At 51.4% G+C, this 10,309-nt stretch overlaps 1 protein-coding gene across 4 annotated transcripts in view; it reads right to left on the bottom strand.

The window, feature by feature from the left end:
• The window catches only part of NFATC2 (nuclear factor of activated T cells 2), a 144,350-nt gene that overhangs the window by 39,341 nt on the left and 94,700 nt on the right, over positions 1 to 10,309 (bottom strand). For 3 of the 4 annotated variants that reach the window (XM_024750299.1, XM_024750297.1, XM_024750300.1), the window contains exons 7-9: positions 9,517 to 9,572; positions 8,713 to 8,839; positions 5,806 to 6,495 (exon numbers count right to left, since the gene is read on the bottom strand). In XM_024750299.1, the coding sequence (XP_024606067.1) occupies positions 5,806 to 6,495; positions 8,713 to 8,839; positions 9,517 to 9,572 (873 nt within the window). Of the gene's footprint in view, positions 1 to 5,677; positions 6,496 to 8,712; positions 8,840 to 9,516; positions 9,573 to 10,309 lie in introns of those variants that run through there. The other variant, XM_024750296.1, reaches the window with a different exon arrangement.

The raw sequence follows: 10,309 nt of genomic DNA, 5'->3' as shown, positions 1-10,309 counted from the left end.
CGCCCCAAAAAAAAAAAAAAAAAAAAAAAAGAGTGTTCATGGAAGGCGTCTTCATAAAATTGGAAACAACCCCAGTGTCCATCAACAGGAACATGGACACAGAGATTGTAGAACGTTTCCCCAGTGGAATAATCCATGACAACAGAATGAATGAACCTCAACTACAGCCAACAATATTGCCGGATCTCACAAGCTAGTGGCTGACAGAAGGAAGCCAGACACAAAAGGGCACAGCTCTGTGACTTGTTTCTACAAGAAGGCAAACTGAACCTCTGGGGTTTAGAAAGCAGGATCATGGCCACCTTTGTGGAGAAGGCAGAAGATTACATGTCGGGGTGCTCCTGGGGTGCTAACAAGATTCCATGTCATGCGTGGTCTGGGTGGTGATTACCTGGGTGGCCCACCTGGTGAAATGAAGAATGCACTACTGATTTCTAAGTGTGCCTATATTTCAATATTAAATATATAGAAACATTCAAATTTATTCAGTGTATTTCAATACACGATTTTCAAGTATGAAGAATGGGAAAGCAGATTGAAAAGCAAACTGGTTTGTGCTCTTCCTACGTGTATAAACACACACACACACACACACACACATACACACACACACCGGCTGCCATCCTTACAAGCCACTGGCAGAGGCTCTGGCCAATCACTGAGACCTCATCCTTCTCCCTAAGACATTTCCAGAAACGGATGGAGGATCTCCTTTGAGTCCCAGGCCTCACCCCTGTCCCTGGGTGTGCTTGTCCGTGGCCGAGTCTCGAGGCTGCCGGCGTAGGCTCACTACCCCAGAGCCCACGGTGAGATGGCCTGATGACCTGAGAACCCCCAGCTCTTCCGAGAACGCGTCACCTAAGGCACCCGGCAGGAGTGCCCTCCGGGTCCCAGTTCCCCAGTGCCTCTCTGGCCTGCCTGCCCCCCAGCCCGCCCCATCCCGGCACTGCACGAACGCTCGTACCTGCTCCGCACAGGCGCCCTGGGCGGTAGAAAGTGGAGCCTCCCTTTAGTTCTAGGCAGGGGAGGGGATCAGAATTCCTTGTGAACTCATCACATTTTGGCTCTTCCAGTTAGGTTTCCAATAACCGCACTAGTGGACGGAGGCACAAGGCAACCTTTTAAATTGTGCCTCCCCTGCCCTGCCCCCAACATTCCCGCAGCGGGACTCACAGTCTAGTATCTGGGTGTGTCTAAAGCGAGGTAAACCCTTTGTTTTCCACCTCTGCCTCCCTACTGTCCATTTTCCAAATGCAGCCAGTGAAATCTTCAGAAGGTAAATCGAATCGCGCTGCCCTGCTGCCAGAAACCCACCGACACTGGCCCAGCCTCTGACCTCACAGCCTCTGCCGCCCGCTGCTCCCCAAACACCCTTCCCTCCGATGCTCCCCGAAGCCCCACTCCCTCAGAGCCGGCCTCTCTGTGCACTCGGTCTCAGGGGGCCAACACCACCTCCACCTGGCCACACTCCGGCTCCTGACCTTGTGTGCTTTCCCTCGTGGCTTTTTTTTTTTTTTTTTTTTTTTTGCGGTACATGGGCCTCTCACTGTTGTGGCCTCTCCCGTTGCGGAGCACAGGCTCCGGATGCGCAGGCTCAGCGGCCATGGTTCACGGGCCCAGCCGCTCCGCGGCATGTGGGATCTTCCCAGACCGGGGCACGAACCCGTGTCCCCTGCATCGGCAGGCGGACTCTCAACCACTGCGCCACCAGGGAAGCCCTCCCTCGTGGCTTTTTATCACCACCTGAAATAAGCTGGTTTATTACCTCACATGCTAACGTCTGACTCGTTTCCCCAAAAAAACACCCCACAAGAGCAAGGACTTTTGACTCGCTCACCAGCGTACCCCCTTAGTCCCAGAAGGGTGCCTGGCACAGAAAAGACAACCAGTTGATGCCTTTGGGTGAGAGGGAGGGAGGCTGGTGGAGGAGGGATGGAGAGGAGGGCTCACAGTTCACAGGATCGGGCTACTGCTAGGAGCTGAGGGTATTTGCCAGGTACGACCTGGGGCTTGAGAACAAGAAACTGGTTACAGAGGAGACAAGGGGACAGAGAAAAAAACAGTGAGTGTGCGTGCATTTCTCAAGAGTGCGCCTGAGTTGGGGAGGGCCGAGGTACACGAGGAGAGGAGTGAGGGTATATTTTGCCCTGAAATATCACTTATTTTGTTAGCTCAAAAAGAGACTTTTGGGGCTTCCCTGGTGGCGCAGGGAAGAGAGTCCGCCTGCCAATGCAGGGGACATGGGTTCGTGCCCTGGTCCAGGAAGATCCCACATGCTGCGGAGCGGCTGGGCCCGTGAGCCATGGCCGCTGAGCCTGCGCGTCTGGAGCCACGGGAGAGGCCACAACAGTGAGAGGCCCGCGTACCGCGAAAAAAAAGAGACTTTTGGAAAACGTCTCAAGTCTTTGGAGTGGAGAAAGCAGAAGCTGCATTTTGGAGTTCCAGGAGAAAAGGGGGCCAAGACAGACGGCAGCATCTGTGTGCAGGAATGCAGCTGGGGAGGAAGAGAGGTGGAGCCAGGTAGGATGCCCAGACCAGACAATGGATCGCTCTGATCGTTAGCAAAGGGTCGGGGAAAGATAACCAAACACTGGGGCTTCCCAGGATCACAGGTGAGCAGCGTGGTCCACTTCTAAGACAATGTGTTTGCATTCGGACCCATATCCTCTGGTGACTCTTCTCTTTGCAGCTGCAGAAACTCCCTTTGACCCTCAAAGCACTTAAGCCCAGCTCTCACAAAGTTTCCAAGCAAAGTCTAGTTGCCAAAAATCCCAAAAGGCAAATGAATGGCAGGTGAGAAATAGCCCCCACCTGGGAAGCGCGTTCCGCTGGAGCTTGGGCAGCCAGAGCTGTATTTTGTGGGGAGACCTCCTTTGGGGAATGGACGAAAGGGATGGAAAACGACCTAGGCTGCCTCCCAAACGGACTAGAGAAATGACCCAGGGATTTCCAGTTTACCTGTCAGAAATGCCAAAGAGCTGAGAAGGCTGAATCCCACATTCACAAAGCCAACAGTGGAGTCTGAGAATGTTTCGTGAGTGCACAGGCCAGACGGCGTCTGTGAGAGGGATCTGAAACCCCAGCAGTTAGGAGACAATGCTACACCCCCTTCCTGGCGGCTACAGCGGTGGTGCAGTTCGGGGCTCACCGCTGGCCAACAGGCCACATAAGCACCTCCCCAGCAGAGGGACCTGGGCTGGGCAGAGCCTTGGGGACAATTCCAGTCAAGCATGGAACATCTAACCAGCAGCCACATTGCTGCCTTTTGGGGACCACACGGGTGGAGATTATTCCCCTGCCCTGTCACGCTCTGGGCCCAGGAACGTGAAGCCCCCAAATTGAGAAGACTGAATACAGCACATGGGACGGGGCGGTGCTTGTTCTGAATTCTGAGATTCCTTCATGTTATTTCTCCCGCACGTCAGGGGAGACGGGTCCCAGGCCCGCCACGCTGTATAACTCCAAGGGCCCCCGTTCACAGAGGGTACAATCAAATACAATGTGAGCGGCACCCCCTGGAGCTGTGAGGGTGATCAAGTAATTCTGGCAAGTGCTACCTCCCCCTCGTTTCAGAGACTGATAATGTCCCCTAGCTCAGGAAAGGCTCTGAGAAGTCCTATAGCAAACAAGGTTTTTAAAAACTTGGTTTCATCAACTATTTTTTGCTTTCTCAGCCACAGAACCCTCATTTCAGGGAATACCTCCTAAAATCCCAGGGAACTGGGCTCATGGAGAATGTACTTAAGAAAAGGCTCCACCAGTAGAATCAATTTCACTATCTTGGTTCTCAGAGACAGCCTTAGAGCTGACTCGTGTTACTGACCCTCTGGGAGATCACCCTCACCACGACCTTGAACCTGCCTGTGTTCAGAAAGACACTTATGAGGCCCCAAAGGGTCTCCATTCTCAGCTGCTTTCTCCGTATCACAAACTTCTGTCTGGGGCTACAACGGCTACTTAAAAGTTACTCATGACCACGTGAGGCCCACTTGGAATCTGATGCATCACGGAGAACCACGGATGGACTCCCATTCTCTACCCGAGATGCTCACCACTGGTCTACGATGTGGGATGATGGACAGGGTGAGTGGGAGGGACTGGCACATTTCTCACTCTAGAGACTAAACCAGCGCCGGACAGAGTCCACGGGGGAGAGTGCCAGTCCTTGCTCTGGTATCATTTATTTATGAAGCACCTCTGCCCTGATCCAGCCCCTGAGCGCACACGTGGAGAGAGGTTCCAGTTACAGCCCCATTCCATTTACCCTCTCACTCGGGTAAGGCATTCTGCATTAGTTGAATTTTCTACATGATAACCCCCTTTCGGGTAAAACTTTATCTTCACCATTTTGGGTGTAAATTGTTCAAGAGTGGATGACACCTTGGTCTCTCTTTTAAAATGGAGCACAGCGCCCCGAACTCAACCTGTGTTTGATTATTCAGGACAGATCAATTATTAACTCAGCAATACCTTGAGGTCAGCCCTGTAAGGCACGCGGGGCAGTCTGACCCTATACGAAGTGGCTCTAAGCATCTTTGCTGGATGCATTTGGGGGAAGTTTTTGAAAGACTCTTTTACTAGCGAGAGGACATGGAAACTACAAGAAGTCACTGAACCCCCAGATAACCCGGATCGTCAAAACTTTGCATAAAGGAAAAGTCGATGGTCTCCGAGTGAGCGCCAAAGGATTCCTGCCGCTGGAGCGTCTGATAACTAGCAGCTGGTCTTTGTGATAACTACTGTGGCTATTCGGAAGCTTTCTGCCTTACTTCCTACTTCTTGGCTGGGTTCCTGAGGGGACATTTTCCTAAATAATTGAGGTTTCAGGGTATATCACATGCTACTGCCGGTAGAGTGGGAGGCCGGAGCTGTGGATGGCCGCCAGCGGTATAGGCTTTCCTTCTCCCATTCAGAAATTCAAACCACCTGTCTTCCTTCTTCTGGCGCCCCCAGGGGAAGGCTGCTCTGCCTGCCCCGCCCTCTCTGTCCTTCATCCACACCTGGCTGACCCCAGGTGAGTCCTGCCAACACAACTGGCCCTTCCTCCCTGCGATCACAGACCAATGTCACACACATGGCCACTCCAACAAGACTACTGTCCAGCTGGGCCCCCGCCAACAGACTCAGGCGCCTACAGACACACGAAGCTGCCTCTGCCTCTTTTCATTGGTCCGGCCACCCCATCAGCTGGGCTCACCACAACGGAAGCCCGCTGCTTCCCTCCCATCAATGCGCGGCTCTGTTCCACTGGCACAGGGCAGAGATATGCCCGCAGCCTGCCCGCAAGCCTCCATTCATGCTCCCTTCCGAGAGAGCCACTTTTCAACAAGATTTCTCCTTCCCCCGGCCCCATCCCCCTCCCCCAAACACACAAAAGAGGGCTATAAAGTGGGATTTTTTTTTTTCTTTCCGGGAATAAAAGGTTAGCTTTCCTTCCTTTCTGTTTCCCTATCCTTGGTCTAAATTTGGCAAGTGGAAAGAGTGCAAGCAGTTAAATTGACCCAGTTCGTGACCGGGCGGACACTCCTAGGGCCGGAAGTGCCCTCATTTGCTCTTTCTGTTGCAAGGGTTGTAGGGGAGCAACTAAAACTCCTACCACCCACCCCAGAACTCCTGCTTGGAGGTGATTCTTGCACAGAGTTGGGTGAGGCCTTAAAGGTTATCTTATTCAACTCCCTCAGATTAAGGAGGGGGACACTGAGGCCCAAACAGGTGAAGGAAGATACCCAGGCCGTGCAGTAAACTTGCTGGGGAGATGCTTCGGGGCACCGAACTCACAGGCAGTGAGAAAAACAAGCATCTTACCGTCATCCAGGTAGGTCTGGTCCAAGTTCTGCTCCTGTTTAATTGTCACGCCCGCGGGTAATACTTCCTTTTGGTCACTGACCGGAGGTCCATTTTTGGCGGCTCTTTGGCTTGCGGCATTCTGCTGCTGAATGACTGTCGGGTAGGAGCCCGGGCTCAGCCTCTGACCTTGACTGACAGGGGGTGGGCCGGGCCTTGTGGTGCCGGGCGCGAAGTTCTCGCAGTACACGATGTGCTGGAACTCCTGGTGGCTTCCACAGCGCAGTTGCTGGCTGGTGGGCGAGTAGTGGATCACCGGTGAGGCCTGCTGGTTGGCTGGACTGGAGTGGAGCAGGGCCGGGCTCTGGCCCTGGGAGCCAGCGTGCACTAGCACGGAGCGGTGGGCATCCGCGAGGGACAGGGGGGCGGCCATGAGGGCCGGCTGCTGGTAGCCCAGCAGGCTGGGGCTCAGGCTCTTGCTCCGCTGGTAGAGGACGGCCGCTGGGTTCTGCTGCTGGTAGCGGGCGTCGGGGGATGAGAGCCCTGAGCGGAATTGCTGGCAGGGAGCCATGGTGGCCACGAGGCAGGAGGGGGACTCGGCCACCATTGGGTGCTGTGGGTAGTAAGGCTGGCTCCCCAGGCCCCCATGGGCAGGGCTGCAGATCAAGGTGGGGTCGTATTCATCAGTGGGCTCCGTCTTGATGGCTGGGACTGAGAGAAGAGAAAAGCACACGGGGTGCACCATTCTTAGTGCCACAGGGGTGCACAGAGGATTAGAAGACAGCGGTTAGGAACACGGCCTTAGGAGTCCACAAGGGTGGGATCAAAGATCTAGGCTCTGTCACTTATTAGCCTTGGGCAAGAGGCTCCCTGCGCAATTATCTTAGGTTACAAATTTTACCCTGGGTGATGATCTTGAACTACAGGTCTTTCTGACAGTGGAAAAGTGGCTGGTGGGTCTGTGTCAGCCCTTGTGCAGCCTTTTTGCCCAGGGGGAGAGCTCGGGGAAGAATGCTTGATGTAAAATTATGCCTCCGCCGCCTTGTCCTGCTCTGGCAGCTCCAGCCCCCTCCCCTGCTTGCCGTCCTTCATCACACTCACCACCAGCTGAAGTATCTGTGTACTTTACGTGCTCACTTATTATCTGAAACCCTCCACTAGAATGTCAGCTCCTCAAAGGGAGGATTTTTTCTTCAGTGCTGGATCCCCAGCACCTAAAACCGTACCTGGCACTTAATCGGCACTCAGATATTTTCCGGACAAAGGAATGACCAAACGGTGACTGTCGGCCTCCTTAGTTTTGTAGTACTTTGGGGGAGTGAGGCCTGCTGGCTTGGGCCTCAGTTTCCCCATCTGTCAGCTGGCAGGAACAATCATACCTACCCCATGGGGTTGTGGGCAAGATTAAATGGGATATGTGCGCACGGTGACTGCACACAGTAAGTGCTCAATGCTTGCTGTTGTTGCTACTATCACTATTACTACTGTGAGTGTTGGTGAGGTCACCGTTCCTCTCTCCCCACCCAGGACAGTCACCAGAATCCGGACTTCTCCGACATCCTTTACCGAAGCATCACCAGGCCCAGGAACTGAGGAATCAGTTTTCTTTTCACTGGAGTAAATGAATTGGTGACAGGACCATAATAAAATTGTGGGGGGAGCTCCCAAATACTGGGGGCTGGAGGGGGCAAAGGAGTTCCAGCATCTACAGCAAAAACGCAGCTTTGACTCCAGCTTCTCAGGAAGCCACTCAAAGACCGTCTCCAGGTACCTGGGCCTCGAGTTCTCACTCGAGCCAAGTTCAGGCAGGTGAGTGCTGATGCCCAGACCCAGAGAGGCCTCATCGCCATGCAGGAGGGGCGACGGCACGTGACACATAATTGAAAACCTCTATGTTACAAAGGACCGTTGAACTGCGGTCTAGAGCCCTCCCAGAGATTCTCCCCCAGTTCTGGGTCCCATTAGGCCTTTGCCACTCACGGCATGGTACACCAGTCGTGGGACAATGGAACACTCACCGTGCCACACAAACCCGTGGACGCACGCATCCCACCCAACCCAGGCCCTCACTTTTGTGCTGCCGGCAGCCCAGAGGCTCCACGTGAAACTGTCACAGGTTGGAAATTACACCCTGGCTGACATTCTCAGATTGTAGACTTCCTGGAAAGGCTGCTGGCAGGCCTGTCTCAGCCTTGGGAAGTTTGTGGCCTCTTTCTGCAGCCCTAACCACAACCCAACATAGCAGTAATATCAGTATTACTTATTATCTGAATCCCCTTTCCATCAGTATTATCTTTCATCTGCATCCCCTGTTAGAACATCGGCTCCAGGAGGGCAGGGATTTTTGTCGTGTTCACTCTTGTGTCTCCAAGCTAAAACAGTGCCTGACACTCAGATATTGTCTGGACAAATGAATGAATGCAAAATGGCTCTCGTCGCCCTTCTTAGGACTGTAGTGCTTTGTGAGAATGACGCCTCCTGGCCTGGTTATCCGCCCGGCAACTCCATTTGGCCACCAGGTGACCACCTGCTGTGGGGTCCCTAAGAGTCCACATTTTAGGGCATATTCACCTTCTACCTCTATTGTGATCAAATCTAACCCAGGGATAGGAGTCATCAGCTTTGCCACCTTCTGGCGAACAAGTCTACATGTGCCCCATCATTATTCTGCCCTCGCAAGGAAATATTAATAACGATATATTAATAACGGTATTAATAACGATTGTTGATGTGCGTTATCCTAAGCACTTTATGTGCATCTGATTTATATAACTCTTATAAGGAAGGTGCCATTTGACAGAGGAGGAAACTGAGGCTCAGAGAGGTTGAGTCACCTGCCCTAGGTCACCCAGCAGATCGCATGCATCCTCACCCAGAGGCTGATGCTGCCTCTCCACACACAGGGGGCCTGCGGAGAGAACTTCTTACCTGGATGGTAGGTAAAGTGCTGAGGCTGACTTCGTTTTCTTTTCCCGTTAATGACATAGAAGTTCACCTTCACTGATGTCCGAACGTGCTTGTTCCGATACTCAGGGATCTCAACGAAAAGCATGTTCTGAAAGAAAGGAGTTGTCAATAATTTAACTGCAACCACATCTAAATTGCCATCCAAGGTCCTAAGCACAGTGAACCAGCCCATCTAGAAGGACTCGTGGTGGGGAGGGATAAATTGGGAGTATGGCACACTACCACATATTCAGTATAAAACAGATAAACAACAAGGAATTACTGTATAGCCCAGGGAACTATATTCAATATCTTGTAATAACCTATAATGGAAAAGAATTTTTAAAAGAAGAATATGGATATATATATATATATATATATACATAACCGAATCACTTTGTTGTACAACGGAAACAAACACAATATTGTAAATCAATTATACTTCAATAAAAATAAAGAAATAAATAAAAGTAAAAGGACTCGTGACACGTTCCGTACATTTACAGGCAAAATTCTAATTAAGGGGAAGTTGACTTTTCAGCTGCGGCAAAGAAAGACTTACCACTTACTCTATCAAGGTATATGAAGATGTCACTGCTACAAATCAAAAGGGCGTGGTGCTCAATAAACATGTAATTCATTCATCAATTCAATACCCACTGAGTGCCTTTTAGGTCCAAAGCACTGGGACTTTGATGAAGGAAGGGGAAAGAAGAGGGAAAGAGAGCACGAGGGAGGTGGGGGAGGGGAGCACAGGGCGTCCGGTCGTCGCGTCCGCGTGCTTACAGGCTGGCTCTTGTCTTTATCCACCGTGGCCTCCATCTCCCAAATCTGCTGCCCATCTGGAAAAATGTTAAAATGACAGACTTTGAAGGAACTATTAGCAACTGAGAATTTAAGACAAAAACTCACCAACTTATATATATCTTGGCTTATGTGTTAGATGATTTCAGTAAAGTACACCTGCGCGTTTGCATTATGGATGCATATATGTACATATATGTATTTTTATTTCTATAAATGCATATTTCTTTTTGCAAAGAGAAGGCACCTTGACAACAGAAAACTGGGCAACAATACAAGATAAGGGAAAAAATAGAAATTGCCCATCGTCCCAATACCGCTATCTTTTTTCTCTATATTTGAATGTCTACATATCTGTCTTTAAAAAAAAAAACAAGTATTGTTATACGCTTTACTTGCTAATACGCTTTGTTCAACCAAAGACTATTTCCAAAACACTCTGCATATGCCAAGACTGTCACAGGGGCCCCATTACAGATCCCTGGCTGTCCCAGACATGACTTCTTCATTGTCTGAGAACACAGGTGGCTCACATATTCTGTCCTAAGAGGCTTAAACAATGTCCTGGCTCGTGAGGCCTTGGAGTGAGTGGAAACACAGGCACCCACCCTTCACCTTTCAGTCAACAGAGAGCCTGGCTCTCATGTGACTCATTACAACAGGCGCTGAGAGGTTTGCTCAGGGGTAAACCCTCCTCCCCTGGAGCAGGGCACTGGTTCCCCAGTTCGGGGCCAACAAGTTGGGCCAAACAAAACTCTGCATTTGCAAATAATAG

Source organism: Neophocaena asiaeorientalis, unplaced genomic scaffold (genome assembly GCF_003031525.2).
Source record: "Neophocaena asiaeorientalis asiaeorientalis breed wild unplaced genomic scaffold, Neophocaena_asiaeorientalis_V1.1 scaffold606, whole genome shotgun sequence".
Classification (NCBI taxonomy): domain Eukaryota; kingdom Metazoa; phylum Chordata; class Mammalia; order Artiodactyla; family Phocoenidae; genus Neophocaena; species Neophocaena asiaeorientalis.
The sequence above is the reverse complement of the archived record's forward strand: the minus strand, read 5'-3'. Positions and strand labels throughout refer to the sequence as shown.